This window comes from Vipera berus (genome assembly GCF_964194415.1).
Source record: "Vipera berus genome assembly, chromosome: W".
Lineage (NCBI taxonomy): Eukaryota > Metazoa > Chordata > Lepidosauria > Squamata > Viperidae > Vipera > Vipera berus.
The window spans coordinates 65,427,882-65,447,975 of record NC_138210.1 but is presented as its reverse complement, the minus strand read 5'-3'; the positions used below and the strand labels follow the sequence as shown (position 1 = coordinate 65,447,975).

At 41.9% G+C, this 20,094-nt stretch overlaps 2 protein-coding genes across 7 annotated transcripts in view; both read right to left on the bottom strand.

Moving 5' to 3' along the window:
• Nucleotides 1-8,609, bottom strand: part of LOC308676560 (solute carrier family 12 member 6) — a 68,038-nt gene extending 59,429 nt beyond the window's left edge. For 4 of the 6 annotated variants that reach the window (XM_081342428.1, XM_081342430.1, XM_081342431.1 and 1 more), the window contains exons 1-2: nucleotides 8,325-8,609; nucleotides 4,715-5,864 (exon numbers count right to left, since the gene is read on the bottom strand). In XM_081342428.1, the coding sequence (XP_081198554.1) occupies nucleotides 4,715-4,961 (247 nt within the window). In that variant the 5' untranslated portion in view covers nucleotides 4,962-5,864; nucleotides 8,325-8,609. Of the gene's footprint in view, nucleotides 1-4,714; nucleotides 5,865-8,324 lie in introns of those variants that run through there. The other 2 variants (XM_081342429.1, XM_081342434.1) reach the window with 2 other exon arrangements.
• A 5,677-nt stretch (nucleotides 8,610-14,286) lies between these two features.
• LOC308676797 (H/ACA ribonucleoprotein complex subunit 3) lies at nucleotides 14,287-19,823 on the bottom strand. Its single transcript, XM_081342824.1, has 2 exons — nucleotides 19,639-19,823; nucleotides 14,287-15,019 (listed from the first exon to the last, which is right to left on the bottom strand). Exons 1-2 carry the CDS (start codon nucleotides 19,690-19,692, stop codon nucleotides 14,879-14,881), a joined length of 195 nt encoding a protein of 64 aa, XP_081198950.1. The 5' UTR covers nucleotides 19,693-19,823; the 3' UTR covers nucleotides 14,287-14,878.
• Nucleotides 19,824-20,094: the final 271 nt, after the last annotated feature.

Below are 20,094 nucleotides of genomic sequence, written 5' to 3'. Positions count from 1 at the left end.
CCTGACTGCTCTTTAGAAGGCCAGATCCTGAAGCTAAAACTCAAATACTTTGGCCACCTAATGAGAAGGAAGGACTCACTGGAGAAGAGCCTAATGCTGGGAAAGATTGAGGGCAATAGAAGAAGGGGACGACAATGAGGTGGCTGGATGGAGTCACTGAAGCAGTAGGTGTGAGCTTAAATGGACTCCAGAAGATGGTAGAGGACAGGAAGGCCTGGAGGAATGTTGCCCATAGGGTTGCGATGAGTCGGACACGACTTCGCAGCTAACAACAAAAAGAAAAAGAAAAACTCTTTGTCTATGGATAACTACTAGAGCAGTAACAGGAAGAAAAAGGAAAGGTCAATAGAAAAATAGTTGTTATGAATTACATAAAAGTCTGCATGTAACATCTGTTTGGACTAAAAACAAAGTAGTAAGTATAAATGACAGGAGCAAACTGTGTGAGATAAACATAGCACTAGGAAGCAAAGTGCTATTAAGGAATAGGAGCGACAAAATAACATTATTGTGTTTACTGTTTTTGCATCCTTCAAAAATTGTTTTTGTGAGAAAAAGATGTAAAATATAAACAAGTATGCAAAAATATACTGCTTCCTGAAGGGTAGACATTAACTGCAGGAGAAGATGTACACATTGGTGCTCAGCAAAGCTGGGCAAGAGCTCAGCAAACCAACAACAAGGAAAAGTCAACCTGCCAACTCTCACCATGATATGTGCATCAAAACTGCCTGCTATGTAAATGTGATAAAAGTATTTGGAGAAAAACATCCCACAGACATTGCAAAAAACCTAAGGGGAGAAACACAATATAAAACTCCATAGTTTTTAGATACGCATATGTGCAATCTTTATTCCTTGAAGTAGGCAAGATTATTTGTAGGTCATAACAAAATGATGATGCATGTGCAACTGACAACAGGAGTGTTGTAAAAGAAGAGAGGGAAAAAAATGGTGCACTGCAGTAACTCCTTCGTGTCAAACCTGACTCCAGGCAACTACACAAATTACTGCAGTTCTCTGTGGCTGCTACCCACTGCAAGGAGGAAAGGCCTATATGATTGCTCCAGGCCAGGCAACTGATGCACCCAGTAGGGTTTCAGGGACTTATTACTGAAACTCTGCAGCATGCTCTAGTCAAAGCTGCCTCGAATGAGTAGGCAACAAGAGCCTTAAATTGAATCTCAGACTCTACATGATTGAAGGTCCCATACAGCTTCCTGTTTTCTGAGCAGCTTCGGAGATGAAAACACCTCTTGTGAATATGTCTGGAGAAAGACAAAGAACAAATCCAATTGAGCATGAGTAGGAGCCCTTAAGTGGACTCACTTGGCGATCGAACAAATAATATAGTGGGCCTGCTTCTTTGCTTTTATCGTGTTTGCAAATAACCGACTGGCAGCCTTTTTTTGAGTAACCAGAGCCTTTCTTGATGAGGGATTGGTAAAGCTGTTTCAGGCTCACTGTGAGGGCTATTCCAGACATCTGTTGGAGAAAGTCACTGAAATCCACTTGAGGTGGACATGAACTCGGCAGGTCTTATGGAAGTGATTGAGATACAGTCTTGCTATCTGAAATAAATTTAACCTGTTTAGACCTGAGGAAGTAGATAGGGTCCTTGGAGCTGTGAGCTCTTCTACCTTTTAGATCCATGTTGATTCTAGTTGGTCAAGGTCACCCAGGAGGAACATGTAGTTCTGTCCAAAAGAATACACTTGCTTAGTCCCAGACACGGGACAAATCTTATTTCCTGTTTCAGCCTAGCCCAAGGCCATCTACAGTCAGTAGCCACAGCAGTGGCAGCTCATATTTGTGTAATTTTTTTTGGTCTCCCTTTATTCTTTGTTAGCAAGCCAAAAAATTTTAGATAGATAGATAGATAGATAGATAGATAGATAGATAGATAGATAGATAGATAGATAGATAGATAGATAGATATAGATATAGATGATATAGATATATAGATATATATTATATATAGATATAGACACTCTTTTTGGTAGCTCTCCTTCCTTCAATGCTAGTTCCAGTTGATGCTGATGGGGAGGGGGAGGGGTGTAACCCTAAACCTCTCTTATGTGCAATTCCTCAAGGCTGAACTCTCTCCCCACTCATATTTAACCTCTAAATGAAATCACTGAATGAAATTATTTGTCAGCACCATCAAAATATTACTCAGCTATATATATATTCTGCCCTTAGCTGTACAATTTGTTCAAGGTTATTATCCAGTGATTGCATGCTGTGGGGTTTTGGATGGGGGAAAAATAGATTTCAGCTCAACCCTGGCAGATGCCAAGTGGTTCTAGACTTCTGAACCTTCTAGGCCTGCTTTTATATCTCTTACTGCTCTTGGAGTAGCACTCCACCAGAGTTAATACGCCATCTGGAGGTCTTCCGGAACACACAGCTCCTGCTCAAAGAGTTTTGCACAGATTTGTCCCATGCACCAGTTATGCTCATTTCTGGACTACAATGCTTGTCATTCATACCTTTGTCACCTCCTGATTGGAAACCGTTTTGTGCTCTAGATGGAACTTTCCTAGAAGAATACTCAGAACTTAAAATGTTTCAGAATGTAACAGTGCTTAGTTTCGGGTACTCCAAAGTCCCCCTGTGTAACATCACTGCTGCACAAGTGACACTGCCTTCCAGTATATTTCCAGAGGCAATTCAAGGTGTTGGTCATCACCATTGAAAGCAGTGCATGGCACCAGGTCAGATTACTTGCAGAACTGACTATTTCAACATTTCTGCTGAATCCTTCAGGAATATTATTACACTGCAGATATCACCTATATTGAGGGCATCTGATGGACCCAAATTTTAATTTTAAAATACGAAATGATTAAAAACTTGTGGGACCATGTACTCTCCTAAGGTTCTGATATTCCACTTGAAATCTTGCGATAATTTGAGCAGGAATGCTGAAATCTCAGCAAATCTTAGGTGAATTTTATCCATGAATATAAAATTAATGGATAAATGTAGGGGCCACCTACAATACTGTTACAAACCACCATGATCCACAGACTCTAGGATGGGAATGATTGCTAAAAAAAGGATGCAGCTGTACCATACAATGTCTCATCTACTTATCCTTTCCTAAAATGCACCTAGGTGTGAAGTTAATATATATCTCATAAAGTAATATAAATTGAGGCTTAAACTTATTCACATATACACATACCCAATTAACAAAAAAGATCAGATAAATTATTCCCTTACTACAATTATTTTTTTCTACTCAGCATCGCAAAAAGGTCTTATTTGCAAAGCTGGAGGCCAAACATAGCTACAATTAAATAATTACTTCACACACATAAACATAGATTGGTGAAGGGGAATTCTCAGTTATCAAAAAACACCACTGCCAGATTTCCCAGAAGTGATTCTTGTTAACAGTCTTTGTTGAGCAGAAAAAAGTGCTTTACTGCATAAGCCTTCACCTGTGGTATTTCACTTTCATAAATGATGCTCTGAAAAACTGCTTTCTTCTTCTCTTTTGTTTCACTACTGTTTTTTTTAAATTTTCGACTTGTTTCAATTGGGGATTTGAGGGCAATTTAGGACAGATGCCTTTTAGAACAAAGTAAGATTCAGAAAACAGACAATGAACTACAGACTGGCTGGATCTAAAGACTATTGACAGATCAGTGTTGCTATTCAGAAACTCCACAATGAAGATGTGACTTTGACTCAGTGGTGACTGAGCAAAACCTAGGCTAACCTTAGACGTTTTTTTTTTCCTTTTAAAATCAGACAGAACAATCAACAAGATTAAGGGAACTGAAATTCTCCCAAGTCATTTCCCATGAGACTTACTCAGCATTTCCAGGCACAAGGGGGAAAAAAAAAACAAAAATGGATCTGAAAAACTGAACAGTTCAGCAAACTCAGTACTCCAAAAGGGAAAACACCATTTAAAGACAACAAAATTGCCTTGTTTTAACAGAATAACAGAATTGGAAGGGACCTTGGAGGTCTTCTAGTCCAACCCCCTCAAGGAGCAAACTCTATTCCATTTCAAACCAATAGTTGTCTAAACTCGACTTAAAAACCTCCCGTATTGGAGCACCCACAAATTCTAGAGGCAAGCTGTTCCACTGACTAATTGTTCTAACTATCAGAAAATTTCTCCTTAGTTCTAGGCTGCTTCTCTCCTTGATTAGTTTCCATCCATTTTAGAAGCAGAGGAATTCAGCGCTGCTTCCAATGAGATTGATCAGGAAATTTAAGAGACAAACTATTATTTCTTCTCTTGCAAGCCTAAAATATACCAGTCAAACTTTGGCATAAAAAGGACAAAGGTATTATAGAGAGCCAAATCTGGAAAATCCAGTTGTGTGTGAAAATGATACCTGTCAAACAGTATCGAATATGACAATACTGTATTCAACAGTACTGAATATAGACAGGGCCATTCACATTCCTCTGACATCATCAACGTAACCCTTGTAACAAGCCCCCCCCAAAAACACACACAAAAAATTCTTTGCATGAGCAACAACATCGGGTATGGAAGTGTGCTTTCCACAACTTCTGAAGAAGCTTCCAAGTACCTGTTCATCCCTCAATGTTCTTCTACCAGCAAGACACTCAAAAACAAGCAGCACCTGGTTCTTTTACCAAACAAGGCACTTGCAACCAGTAATTTTTCTCCATTGCAAGATTACTGAGAATTCATTCTCCCTCCCACCAAAGGGAACCTTACCTTCAACCACATCTGCGCGAGGGTTGGTTGTCTTGTCAGAAGCAGGCTCGGCTGCTTCAGTGGCCAAGGAAGTGGTTATTCGGGAGAAATCACTGGCACCCTCACTGCGGCTCGTTTCAGGCACACTTTCTCTGGAACTGAAGCGGACGCAAGAACTCGAGCGGGAGCTAAGATCCGGGCTAGTGTCAGACAGGCCTGGGATATCATCAATTTTAGTGGGGGTAACCATAAACCGGACAGAAGCCATCTTGGCAACAAAGATGGCAGAGAGAACAAAAACAAAAACAAAAAAACCCAACCCTTTTCCTTGATCAGTTTAACCTCAAGTCACCTCAAGTTGTAAGACGAAGATCATTCAGAAAAGTAGATGCGCCAACAATGTTGTCCAATACTCTCTCACAAGGAAGATTCATGTCTACCGTGGATTCACAAACTGCTTCGGACAGCGTGCTATTTTGACATCAATGCTTATTGGGTGTATTTTTAGAAATACAGCCTAAGATCGAGTGAAGGCAATATTCCATGATTTTGCAGGTTAATGTTTCACAAATGATTACGCTGAAGATTTCCATGCATCAGGCAAATAGGTCAGTTTTCTGTTCTTAAGGATAGCCTAAAGGTCAAAAAAGAAAAACGCTTGCAATTTTTATCTGTCAAAGGGACACAATGCAATAATTCCAGCTTTACTATACGTCTGTGAAAACAGCCACACAGAACCTGCTCAACGTTTCGGTTAAGCAAATGCCTTTTATCTCAGCGAAATGCAACAGGGGGAAAAAAAGGCAAAGATCTGCAAGGTATGCCAAAACGCTAGAAAGTCTATAGTGAACGTCAGGTTATATAATTCACTTTTTTTCCATGATGAATGCTAGGGGGAAAAAAACCTCTTTGCAAATGTCCCTTATGATTCTGGTGCAGAAAAAGACAAGAGAGGGAGACAAAAGTGGGGTTTTTTCTTTTCAAACCGAAGAGGAAAAATGTCAAATTCCAGTGCAAGAACTTAAACAAGAGAAGGCAAAGTTATCTCTTAAGGTGCAACATCAAGAACTCTGCAAACTTCCAGTTGTTTTTGAAGATCTTGGTAGAAGGAGATAACCTTTAGATGAGCCTAGTGCAAGGAAACTGTCATTCCTCCTCAAATTGTAGGATTCTGGAGAAAAAAAAACAGTGAATATATATATATATATATATATCAAAAAGTCTATTACACAAAATTGTACTGAGACACTGAATCCTCTGTAAAATGTCACTAACCCAATGTAGTCCTTGACTTACAACAGTTCATTTAGTGGCCGTTCAGTTACAATAGCACTGAAAAAATTGAGTTATGACCATTTTTCACACTTAGAACTGTTGCGACATCCCTATGATCACATGATCAAATTCAGACAGTTGGCAACTGAGTGATATTTATGATGGTTGCAGTGTCCAAGTGCCATGCGATCACCTTTTGCGATCTTCTGACAAGCAAAGTCAATAGGGAAGCCAGATTCACTTAACAACCATGTTACTAACTTAACAACGGCAGTGATTCACTTAACAACCATGGCAAGAATGGTTTGTAAAATGGAGTAAAAACTCACTTAACTGTCTCACTGAACAACAGAAAATTTGGGTTCAACTGTGGTTGTAAGTCAAGGACTGCCTGTATTATTAGTTGCTTGCTTGCCCAGCACCTTTTAAGGAAAATATTTGTAACTCAGGGTTGAAATGAGGGGTCCTTGGTGTGGTACGAAAGATCCTAAAATGGGGCAAAATTCACTTAACAAATGTTTCACTTAGCAACAGATACGCGAGGCTCAATTGTGGCCGTTAAGTCTAGGACTATCTAAACTGGGTGTTGTGTTATCCCAAGAGAGAGAAAGGACCATTTCAAAACTATTACTGCAGGAGAGTTCACGGAAAAGCTAGGAACACACATTTCCAGGTCTCCCACCCACAGAATGACAGCAATAATGCCATTATGAGCCCACAGATTCTTGCTAGCAAAAGATTTTTTGGGGGTGGTGGTGGTGGAAAGAGCTTTAGAGGCTAATAATAATAATAATAATAATAATAATAATAATAATAATAATAATAATAATAATAATAATAATAATAATTTTATTTATATACCGCCCTTCTCCCGAAGGACTCAGGGCGGTGAACAGGGCAAACATATAAAAATACAAAGATACAAAAGTTAAAAAAGAATTAAACACAATGCCCAAACTAAAACAATAAATAGATATATTAAAAACAACAGTAAAATTATTATTATTATTATTATTTATTATATCCCAACCCATCCCCCATCAGGCCAGGCCGGCTTGTTCAAACAAGTGAGTCTTCAGATCGCATCGGAAGGAGCGAAGGTCGGGCGCCATCCGGAGCTCGACCGGCAACCGATTCCATAAATCCGGGGCGCCCAGAGAAGGACCTCCCCCTGGGGGCCACCAGACAACATTCTCTGACCGGTGGCACCCTGAGGAGGCCCTCTCTGTGGGAACGCACAGGGCAGAGGGAAGTTGATGCCGGCAGCAGGTGATCCCTGAGGTAGTCCGGACCCATGCCATGTAGGGCCTTGAACACCATTACCAGTACCTTGAATCTCACCCGGAAGACAACTGGTAACCAATGCAGCTCACGGAGCAGAGGTGTAACATGGGAGTATCGGGAGACTCCCAACACAACTCTCACGGCTGCATTCTGCACCAGTTGGAGCCTCCGAGTGGTCCTCAAGGGCAGCCCCATGTAGAGAGCGTTGCAGTAGTCTAAACGAGAGGTCACGAGCGCATGAATGACCGTACATAGGGCATCCCGGTCTAGATAGGGCCGCAACTGGCGCACCAGGCGCACCTGGGCGAAGCCTCCCCCCCCTAGTCACAGCCACTGTGTGATCTTCCAAAGTAAGCCGTGAATCTAGGAGGACTCCCAAGTTGCGATCCCTATCTATGGGGGGTGGGTGGGTAATAGCTCACCCCCCCATAGAAAGAGATGGAATATTCTGAATGTCCCGGGATGCCGGCATGCACAGCCACTCAGTCTTGTCGGGGGTCCTGAGAAAGCCCACCCCCAAAGCACCCAGACCTCTGCAGACAAGATAATGAGGCAAAGCGGACCAACTCACTCACACACCCCAACTGGACCCTCAAGCTGAGGACCCACAGACCAATACAAAGGGGGGGGGCAGGGGCTATAGCGTTCAAGCCCCCCCCTCCCCGTCCTAAGCAGGGGGGGTCTGGCTCCTCCATACCTCAAAGCAGGGTTCTTCAAACTCGGCCCTTTGATGACTCATGGACTTCAACTCCCAGAATTCCTCAGCCAGGCACACTGGGTGAGGAATTCTGGGAGTTGAAGTCCATGAGTCATCAAAGGGCCGAGTTTGAAGACCCCTGCCTCAAAGCCACACACAAACACACATACGCACACCCTCCGCGTGAGCCGCAGAGGGAAAGAGCGTGCAAGAAACTCTCGGGGGGGGAGGGGGAGAACGAACGAGGATACAGGTGGGAAGGCGACAGCGCGCGTGCGCCGTCCTCTCGCTCTTTCTCTTCTTCCTCCCCCCCTCCCCGTCCTCCTCCTTTGATGTGTAGCCCCCCCCCCGCGAAAGCGGCCGTTGCTTGTTTACCTGCGGCGCGCGGCGAAGCCGGTTTCCCCCCCACACACACACACACACACGCCAACGGTCCAAAAAAAAAAAAAGGGGGTCTCGCTCGCGCACGCGTTCTCAAGACCTTTCGCCGTCTTGTTGGTTGGGCCGTCTTAAGCTCGACTGGGCGGCCGGCCGGCCGGCGCGCGCAGCACGCAGCACAGCTTCCCCGCACGCACGCTGGTACTGCCGCTCTCTCAGATGCTGGGAAAGGAGTGGGAGGAGGGAAAGCCGACTCTCCTTAAGTGTCCTCATCCTCTCCTCTTTCCAATGAATGCTATTTCCCCCCCCCCCCGGCGCCGCCGCTTTTGGGGTGTTTTTTTTTTTTTTTTTTGGCCACGCAAGCGCAGAAAGAAAGAGCGGTTACTGTTGCTGGGCTTTTTTTTCCCCTCCCTTCAGAGAAGCGCGCGAAAGCGAGGGAGAGGTGGGAGGGCGGGTTTGGAACCCTTTAGAGAGCGGAGGGGGGCGCGAAAGAGAAGGGGATGCTATAAACGCGCGAGGGTTGCTGGGGGATGTAGTTTCCTTAGAATGAGGGGGGGCTTTCTTACCTCCAAGAATATGTCGCTGAAAGAAATTATAACGACAGGAGGGACTAGTGCAGGGGTTAGGCAACCTCGGCTCTTTTATGACTCATGGACTTCAACTCCCAGAATTCCTGAGTCAGCTCTGCTGACTCAGGAATTCTGGGAGTTGAAGTCCATGAGTCATAAAAGAGCCGAGGTTGCCTACCCCCGGACTAGTGAGACCTCGGGAAAAGTTGGACGAGCAACTCATGACTGAGAGCAACCTCTTTTGGTCGGCTTAGCCCCCTTCCTCCAAATAGCCACACATAGGATTCACAACTTTATTGTATGACTTCTAAGGCATCCTTAAGCAAAGTCTGGGGCAATCTTGGCTTTTCTGCGATGCTACGTTTGGCCAGACCTGGTTCCTCCTTGGATGGAGAATACTGCAAAATCTCAGGGCTGGAAACTTATATTAGAAATGGAGTGGGGTGTGTGTGTGTGTGTGTGTGTGTGTGTGTGTGTGTGTGTGTGTGTGTGTGTAGAAATCCCCAGAATGGAGCCATGGCAAATGACATCTACATTATTACCTACATGTCACTAGGAGCAGAGCTGAAGATTAGTTTTTATGGCAGTGTTTCCTGCCTGAGCAGGGGGTTGGACTAGATGACCTCCAAGGTCCCTTCCAACTACTACTACTACTACTACTACTACTACTTATTATTATTATTATTATTATTATTATTATTATTATTATTATTATTATTATTATTATTATTATTATTATTATTATATTATATTATTATTATTATTATTATTATTATTATTATTATTATTATTATTATTATTATTTCTTGGCATCTTGGCTAAGCTTTTCTGGCTGGGGAATTCTGGGAGTTGAAGTCTTCACCCCCCCCCCCCATGGCTTGAAAGGCTACAGGCACATTATAGTGTGCAAAGAAATGCAATGATACTGCAGCGTAATGTGTGTGATCATTACACGCAGTGATATTGTAGAATAATGCATAGCAGGCATTGCAGCAATGCAATATTACAAAGCATTTAGCTTGAAGTGGTTAATATGTTGTAATATCACAGCCCTTCTTCAAAAGAAAGGAAAGGCCATGGTAGCTTGGAGGGCATGTGTCCCATAGCGGTCCATGCATCTGGGAAGCCTGCAAGCAATATTAGGAGACCAATAGCTCTTTTCCATACTTGCTTCTGAGTCACTGGTGATTATTTAGGGCTCATGAGATATTCCAAAAATATACCACCCAAAATTAGTGGTCAGTGTCACGGAGGGTCTGATGTTAGTCTTAATTCCTTTCTAAAGCCGTCAAAATTGTTGGCATCACAATGGAAGACTCTGTTGTGGCATTTTTCATTCTGTGCAAGGAAGCCCTTCCTTTTCACCCATCCCAAATAATTCCACCATTAACTTCTGTTTTGCCTTCTTTCCCCTTCTCGAAACCTTCTAGGAGAAGAAAATCATATTTAACTTTATTAAATTAAATAAAATGAATAAATCAGAATTGAATTTGCTTCCCAACACTGTAAGAGGAAATCTACTGGCCAGTCTGTCCCCGCTCAGCTTTTTCTAGTTCTTGACCAAAATTATTGGATCCTTTTGGTGGTAAGACTGTTAAACTGACACAAAAAAGGAAAGCAATTTTGAATACATTTGGAAAGGATTCAGTGTAGGGTGTCTGAATCATCTCCGCATAGGCCAGCCTGAGTCATAGTCCAGCTTATATTATAAATGGACAGGTCAAGTTTAATAAATGGTTTTCTCCATGAAGCTTAAGGGAGTTTGCTATTCTGTTTTTCCCCCTATATCAGGTGTCAAACTGTGGGCCCGCAGGCCAGATGCGTCATGCCAAAACCGTGCCCACCCCACTGCCGGTAATGGGGGAAAAGTCGCAATACGTTGCAACACGTCACGTGATGTTGCGAGTTTGACACCCCTGCCCTATATTATACTGAGAGATACTAGTTTGAGCCCAAGGACCTGAAACAGTCTTCTTAAGACTAGTCCTGCATGATGACCAGTTGCACCAATTGTTCCTCCTGCAACTACTAAGCAGCTGAAGGGTGTTGGGGGAAAGATAAAAGTGATACGCCTTTTTTCATATCTGTGGAAAACCTCCTGCTTGAGGTTTCACACTCCAAAGTTATCCAACCATACTTTGGTTCTGCATAATATCCAATCCTGGCATGCCACCCCAAATATACTTGCATGGATTCTCCCTGCTTGGAGACACAAATTGTTCCCCATTTTCTACACACCTCTGGTCAGCAAAAAAAAAGCTGCATCAGACTGAGTAGCACAGAAGTGCTAGGTGCTGATTCAGCCTTGCTTAATTCATGTGAGCCTCCGCTCTGCTCGAAATCTAACGGCAGCAGCCCTTCTATTTATTGTCTGTCTTCATCCCCACTCTTAACTGCGGTTTCAGCAGCAGGATATGAACATGAGACATTTTAAATAGCAGTCTTTGGCTTAGATCAGCCTTTTCCACCCCCAGTTTGAGGCAGGAAGTGGAAACTCAAGCAATACAAGAACAAAACAGAATGCATAACAAGCCTCTTCAGTATTCTGCATCCATGTGATGTCAGACAACTGGCAGTAGAAAATGACCACCTGCTGTATAGTTGTCTTGTATGGTTGATCACCCTTTCTCCAAGAGCATTAAAATTTTCAAGAATTATGCCGCAATAAATATGTCCAAGATACAGGGTGAGGAGAGTGGCAATCTCGTGATAAAATGAGCGAAGTTTTTTGGGTTCTCAACTATGGCACAAGTCTCACCTGTAACCAACAGAAATGAAACCTTAAGCAGCCATTTTACATGGCTGCCCTAATCTGTTGGGGAGACCCTAAGCAGCCAGCAAAATTCAAATTGCTAAAAAAAACAACACCCTGCATTACATGGTTACTATTGGCATAGTTTACGAACTGGGACAATTTAGGCACTTTTCTGCTTACTTGCAAGAATATCTTCAAGCATCCCAATCCCAGGAAAGGGCAATAGACTTTGTGTCTGATTCTCATTTACCCATCCAAACCTATTCTATTTGGCAACTCTTGCTTGTTGGCAACTTTTCAGAGCTGAAGAGCACTATTAATTTTCTCTTTAGTGTTCTGTTTGTTCACTGAATCTAGTTTCTCACCCCCTGGATCATCTTTGTACCTTTTGTTGAAATTTGCTGATTCCTCTGAATCTTAAAATGTAGTACCCAGAACTGAATTCAAAGTGTGGGGGTGTCCAACCAATGCAGAATGAAGATAAATTATTACTTATGATTTGGAAAGTATACTTCCCTTGAAAGAGCCTAAGATATTTGCCTTCTTTGCATCACTATACTGCCGAGTCATGTAGTGTATTTTAACTCAGATTGTTTAATTCAGATTGCTGCAGTGACAGTGTTTAGAATGCCGTATTTCAGGCTAATTCTGACGACTGCCAGCAGTTCAATCCTGAACAGCTCAAGATGGACTCAGCCTTCCATCCTTCTGAGATCAATAAAATGAGGAGCCAGATTGTTGTTAGAAAGGACTGTAAAGTACTGTGAAGCAGTGTATACAGTTGCAAGAAAAAGTATGTGAACCCTTTGGGATTACGTGTTTTGCATGAATTGGCCATAAAATGCGCTCTAAACATCATGTAAGTCACAACAATAGAAAAACACAGTCTGCTTAAAATAATACTACACGAACATTAGCTGTTGTCATGTTTTAATTGAACATAACGTGTAAACATTCACAGTGCAGGGTGGAAAAAGTATGTGAACCCCTAGCCTAATGACTTCTCCAAGAGCTAATTGGAGCCAGGAGTGAGCCAACCTTGACTCCAATCAGTGTGATGATATTGGATGTGTTGCTGACAGCCGTCCTGCCCTTTAAAAACACACACCTGTTTTGGGTTTACTGGTCTCAAGAAGCACTGTCTGATGTGAACCATGCCTCGCAGAAAAGAGCTCTCAGAACACCTACGATCAAGAATTGTTGACTTGCATGAAGCTGGAAAGGGTTACAAAAGTATCTCCAAAAGCCTTGATGTTCATGTGTCCACAGTAAGACAGACTGTCTACAAATAGAGAAAGTTTAGCACTGTTGCTACTCTCCCTAGGCGTGGTCGTCCTGTAAAAATGACTGCAAGAGCACAGCGCATAATGCTTAATGAGGTAAAGAAGAATCCTAGAGTGTCAGCTAGACCTACAGAAATCTCTGGCACATGCTAACATTTTTGTTGACACATCTACAATAAGGAAAACATTAAACAAGAATGGAGTACATGGGAGGACACCACGGAGGAAGCCATTGCTGTCCAAAACAAATATTGCAGCACGTTTGAAGTTTGCAAAAGAGCACCTGGATTTTCCACAGCACTACTGGCAAAATATACTGTGGTCAGATGAAACCAAAATTGAGTTGTTTGGGAAAAACACACACCACTATGTGTGGAGAAAAAAAGGCACAGCACACCAACATCAAAACCTCATCCCCACTGTAAAACATGGCGGAGGGAGCATCATGGTTTGGGGCTGCTTTGCTGCCTCAGGGCCTGGATGGATTGTTGTCATTGATGGGGAAATGAATTCCAGAGTTTATCAGGACATTTTGCAGGAAAACGTACGACCATCTGTCCGCCAACTGAAGCTCCACAGAGGATGGGTGATGCAACAGGACAATGACCCAAAGCATACAAGTAATTCAACAAAACAATGGCTTCAACAGAACAGAATACGCCTTCTGGAGTGGCCCAGTCAGAGTCCTGACCTCAACCCGATTGAAATGCTGTGGCATGACCTTAAGAGAGTGATTCACACCAGACTTCCCAAGAATATTGCTACACTGAAACAGTTTTGTGAAGACAAGTGGTCCAAAATTACTCCAGATCGTTGTGCAGGTCTGATCTGCAACTACAGGAAACGTTTGGTTGAGGTTATTGCTGCCAAAGGAGGGTCAACCAGTTATTAAGTCCAAAGGTTCACATACTTTTTCCACCTGCACTGTGAATGTTTCCATCTTATCTTCAATTAAAACATGACAACAGCTAATGTTTGTGTAGTATTATTTTAAGCAGACTGTTTTTCTATTGCTGTGACTTACATGACGTTTAGAGCGCATTTTATGGCCAATTCATGCAAAACTCCACATAATCCCAAAGGGTTCACATACTTTTTCTTGCAACTGTAAGTCTAAATGCCATTGCTGTTGTTTATGATGAACTGCTATTCTAAAACCTTTTTCCTAAATGTTACTACCAAGCCCCATCCTGTAATTATGCATTTGTTGTCTGTTTCTCAGATGGATGACTTTGCATTTGTCTGTTCAATTTCATTGTTATTTTTAAGCCATTTAAAAAAAAATTTGTAAGTACATTTTGGATTTTTCCCCCCAGATCATTATTTATCCCATCCAATTTTGTAATATTAGTATATTAGATAAGCTTTTTCCATACCCAAAATAAAAAATATTGGAAAAAAATAGAGCTAAGGAAGGAAGACAGAACCTTATAGTACCCCACTCAATATTTCCCTACAGTTTGATGAGAAACTCAATGAGTGTGATTTTCAAGTCAGCATCAATCCACTTGTTGTGCCACATAGCCAAAAGTTAGCTGGCTAGCTTAAGAACTAAAAGAATCACCCACTCAAAATACAAGTCACTTTTTTCCAGTGTTACTGATATTGATAGCCATGCTAAAAAAAAAAAAAAAAGCTATCCTCCGGAAAATATGACACAGACCCATCATGCTAAAGAAGCAGAACAATGGAAAATCTCACTTTATTTCCAGAACTACATAGCCAGAAAAACGTGAATACAATATAATTTTGTCTTGCTTGCTTGCAGGATCTCATTCATTCCTCTTCCACAGAACGCAAAGGGAATTGAGTCAAGTTTTAAAAACATCGGCAACAATGTGGACGGCAGATTGACAGGTATTCTTCGCCTTCATGGGCTTCTTCAAAGCTGCTCTCAAAGCTTATCTGCTGCCTTTGTAACTCGGGAGCAGGAGGGAAGCTCATTTAAACAACAGGCCGAGGCTGCTGGGTCATCAGGACACCGAAGCGTTTTTTGATGGTGATCCTATGTCGAGAATATTTGTCATCAGGAGAGAAGCGGGCAGGATGGGCTGAGCATGTTGGCTGGCCGGACGGATCCACCTTCTACAAAGTCGGGGAGGCAAAACAGAACCGTGTGTCAATTTCATGAAGATGATGTATTAACTTGAAATCAACATATTTCATCTTAAAATCATGCAGGCCCCCAACCTCTCAGACGAAATAGCTGTATGAGCATAACTTATTGAAAGCTCATTGGAACGTATCCAGAACATCTGCAGAGTATTAGAAGACCATGAAAAAACAATGCTGAGATGCTCAGTAACCTGCATGAGGATTGTGCTGCAATGCTTCTCTTTAATTTGGAAAAGTATATTCAGCCACCAAGCAACTGACCTCGAAAGCAAATTGGAAAGTGTTAAAAGTCTCCCTGCAGTTCTCTCTGGTGTCTTTATTTTCACTCGCAAACACACACGGATCCAGCTCTGGGAAAAGGTCATGTGTCCATTGGTGTTTGACTGATACCACTAGCATCCATCAAATGTGCTTTCTTATCTAAAACAGGTCTAACATTAGACAACCAATGACCCCATGGGGTCATCGTTTCAGAAATATTTCCTTACCAGATTCCTCAATGTCTTCAACAATGACAGAGCTTCTAATGCACTGCCTTCACTGGAAAAGTTAGGATTCATTCAGAGATGTATCTGCCTTGGAAATAGCACATGTTGAACTGAGAGATCTTTGGTGCTCTCTGTGCTGGGTTATTTTTTTGCAGATGTTTCATTACCCAAACTGGGTGACATCATCAATGTTAGATTTTCAGCGCCAGCACAGATAATGTTACCTAGTTGGATAATGAAACAACTGCAAGAAAACAGCCAAGCTCAGAGGGAGCACCAAGGACCCCTCAATTCAACCCTAAGCTACAAACATTCTCTATTGGTACTATGTTGAACTGTATAGCACAGGGGTCCTCACACCCTGATCCACAATCCTATTATCGGTCCGCAGCCTGTTGGGAACCCAGCCATACAAGCAGCAGATGAACAAAGCTTCATCTGCACATGGGCAGGATCTAGGTTGTGCATGCAAAACCATCCCTCCCAGCACCGCTCCATGGAGCCAGAAAAGATGGGAACCACTGATATACACGTACCACAATCAAACATCAGCACAGGACGTATTTTATGACATTTTGTATTGTGTCATAAGGATATTGTTTGTGTCATAAAAAGCTTTATAACATTTGCAAAATTTCAATTCCACAGGAGTCATGAGTCCTAGATTAAATTTGCTGACAACACCAAGCTGGCAGGAATAGCCAATACTCCAGAAGTTAGGCTTAAGATACAGGAGGATCTGGACAGACTCGAACACTGGGCACTATCTAACAAAATGAAATTCAATGGTGAAAAAAGTAAGGTTCTACATTTAGGCAGGAAAAATCAAAGGCACAGGTATAGTATAGGTGGTACCTTGCTCAATAGTAGTAACTGTGAGAGGGATCTCGGAGTCCTAGTAGACAATCACTTAAATATGAGCCAGCAGTGTGCTGCAGCTGCCAAAAAAGCCAACACAGTGCTAGGCTGCATTAACAGAGGGATAGAATCAAGATCAAGTGAAGTACTAATACCACTTTACAATGCTTTAGTAAGGCCACACCTGGAATACTGCATCCAGTTTTGGTCACCACGATGTAAAAAAGATGTCGAGACTCTAGAAAGGGTACGGAGAAGAGCAACAAAGATGATTGGGGGACTGGAGGCTAAAACATATAGGGAACGGTTGCTGGAATTGGGTATGTGTAGTTTAACGAAGAGAAGAGTGAGGGGTGACATGATAGCAGTGTTCCAATATCTCAGGGGCTACCACAAAGAAGAGGGAGTCAAGCTATTCTCCAAAGCACCTGAAAGCAGGACAAGAAGCAACGGATGGAAACTAGTCAAGGAGAGAAGCAACCTAGAACTAAGGAGAAACTTCCTGACAGTTAGAACAATTAACCAGTGGAACAACCTGCCTCCAGAGGTGGTGAATGCTCCAACACTGGAGGTTTTTAAGAAGAGACTCGGCAGCCATTTGCCTGAAATGGTATAGGGTTTCCTGCCTGAGCAGGGGGTTGGACTAGATGACTTCCAAGGTCCCTTCCAACTTCTTCTTCTTCTTCTTCTTCTTCTTCTTCTTCTTCTTCTTCTTCTTCTTCTTATTATTATTATTATTATTATTATTATTATTATTATTATTATTATTATTATTATTATTATTATGGATGCATTATATAAATTAGCCTATTTGAAGTAGTTTGTTTCAGACATTGTTGTCCTATGGTTTCCTAACATTTTGCCCAATTAAAGGATATGGGAAAGACTTTTGGTAGTATTGAGAATCTAATGTGGTGATTAAAATACTACTGGTATTTCAAATGACCTAGCCCTTTGCCCAGCCCTTTGGAGAAGACAACTGATGTTCCTTTCTTCCCCTCTCTTTGTCTCTGGGTTTACTTTCGTTGCCATCATTTTTCTTTTGGCTTGTACTGTTTTGTAGAGTTATTTTCCACTTGTCTTTGTTTTAAAAATTTTAACAATTGTAAACCATCCATAGTTGCCAGGAGTTGGGAAGCATATAAATTTTAAAAAAATTATTATATTATTATATACCCTACAATGTGAAATCACAGCTGCAAGTCTTTAGCCGGTGTTGGCCTTCATACGTATCAAGTTCTTTCCCAAAACCTAGGATGTTTTAATATATGTGCGGATCCAAGTAGTGCGGCCTTTCACAATTGACAGATAGAAATTTGGTCAATGTGCGCAATTTCTAAGGGCCATCCAAGATTTTTTGGTCTGGCACCAAGTGTGCCGATAACTATTGGGACCAACATGGCCAGCTTATGCTATAATTTTTCAATTTTTATTTTCAAATCTTGTTACTTTGTGATCCTCCCCAAATTTGTGTCTTCTCTTCTACTATCCTCTGGTACTGTCACATCAATGATCCACATTTTCTTCTTTTCAACCACAGTTAAATATCAGTTTGTGTTTGGCTTTATTAATAAATTATAAATTATTATTGGTGCCTCTTTTGCAAGCCTTAATATCACAAAACAAACAGCTCTACGGCTCTAACCACTGAGTTGCATATTTGTGCTTTCAATCTCTTTTTATCAGTTTTGCTTTAGGTGTGAAAAATTCTATAAGATACAGTAAATGAATATTCCATTCCCAAATTTAGATAACGATCCCATTCTAACTTTTTTTCACACCGGTTTCTATATTTCCCAGTTTTTCTTCTCCAGGCTAAAGACCTGGAAGAGCCCAAGAATTAATTATCCTAGTTTTAAACTGAACAAAAAATATTCCCATATTAAATTCTGCAAATCCAGCTGCATATGGAGATCATTCTCTCCACCTCCCTTTACTTCCCAAAAGATGATTAAGAGAAATACTATGGAAGGAAAATTGTGTTTGCAGCCACACCAGATGCATGAAGATTAGCTACAGGATATCAAAAAAATAAAACAGGCCAACCATTCAGACAAATCGCTAAATGGCCATGGGAATTATATTTCCATGGCTTTTTATATTGGTCATCGTATTATATAATCACATTAATGTTTTCAATATCTGTATTTGTGCATTTGATATTTATGTCACTGTTCACCGCCCTGAGTCCTTAGGGAGAAGGGCGGTATACAAATCAAATAAATAAATAAATAAATAAAATAAATATTGGTCACCATATTGTATAATCATATTGGTAACAATATTATAGAAAAGAGGTAGAGGTTCTGGAAAGAGGATAGAAAAGAGCAAAAAAGATGATTAGAGGCCTGGAGGCTAAAACATATGAAGAACAGTTGCAGGAATTGGATTGATCCAGTTTAATGAAAAGCAGGACTAGAGGTGACATGACAGTAGTGTTCCAATATCTGAGGGGCTGCCACAAAGAAGAAGGGGGGGGTCAACCTACTTTCCAAAGCACCAGAAGGCAGGACAAGAAGCAATGGACGGAAAGAAATCAAGGAGAGAAGCAACCTAGAACTAAAGAGAAATTTCCTGATAGAACAATTAACCAGTGGAACAAGCTGCCTGCAGAAGTTGTGCATGCTCCATCTGGAGGCTTTCCAAAAGAGACTTGAGCTTGTAGTTATTTTATAAGAGTTAAAGTGCGATAGATTTAATAGTTTATTGTTGTTTGCATAAGGTAGACTATGATTGTTTGTATTTTTATACCCTGTATTGAGCTCTGGGAAGTCGGGGAGGGGGGAGGGGGAGGGGAGGGAGGTGTTGGGGAGGGTTGGGGAGAGGGGAGGGGGTTGGGAGGGGTTTTGTCTTTTTAAAAAAATGTATTGTAAAACTTTTCAATAATAAAAAAAAAAGACTGGACAACCATTTGTCTAAAATGGTCCAGAGTAGACTCTATGGCTGGCTCAGGAATTCTGGGAGTTGAAGTCCACGAGTCATAAAAGAGCCAAGGTTGCTCTAGGGCAGGGGTAGGCAACCTCGGCTCTTTTATGACTCATGGACTTCAACTCCCAGAATTCCTGAGTCAGCATAGCTGACTCAGGAATTCTGGGAGTTGAAGTCCATGAGTCATAAAAGAGCCGAGGTTGCCTACCCCTGCTCTAGGGTCTCCTGCTTGAGCGGAGGGGTTGGACTAGAAGACCTCCGAGGTCCCTTCCAACTCTTGCTATTCTGTCCTTTTCTGTTCCAAACAAGTCTTACCTTGAGAGTGTAGATTCTCTCCCCTTGTTCATTGATGTAGTACTGCAGAAACATTGTGACCAAGCTGCAACCGCAAAGCCGCTGAGTTTACAGGTTTATTTATTATGAAAAAAACGCAGTTCTTCTTCTGCTACTCCGCACACGCACGTGCGTGCCACCACTTCCGGGATACCGCTCCACTTTAATCTTCCAAAGAAGAACCGCCCAAGAAACAGAGCATTCTGGGTCTTGTCGTTTTATTCGTCTGAAGCTCGACGAATCACGTCACTGTCTGGCTCGCAGTGCTCTCCTGGAGTCTCTTCCCTCAATGAATTCTGGGAACGGTAGTCGTTCTTCTCCGCGCAAGCCTTATTTCAGGGGTCTTCAAACTTGGCCCTTTTATGACTTGTGGACTTCAACTCCCAGAATTCCTTTGCTGGCTGAGGAATTCTGGGAGTTGAAGTCCACAAGTCATAA

Coding starts and splice junctions, on each gene's coding strand:
- LOC308676797 (XM_081342824.1), bottom strand. CDS start 19,692: ATGTTTCTGCAGTACTACATCAATGAACAAGGGGAGAGAATCTACACT. Junction 15,020..19,638: donor AGAGAATCTACACTCTCAAG/GTAAGACTTGTT, acceptor CCGACTTTGTAG/AAGGTGGATCCGTCCGGCCA.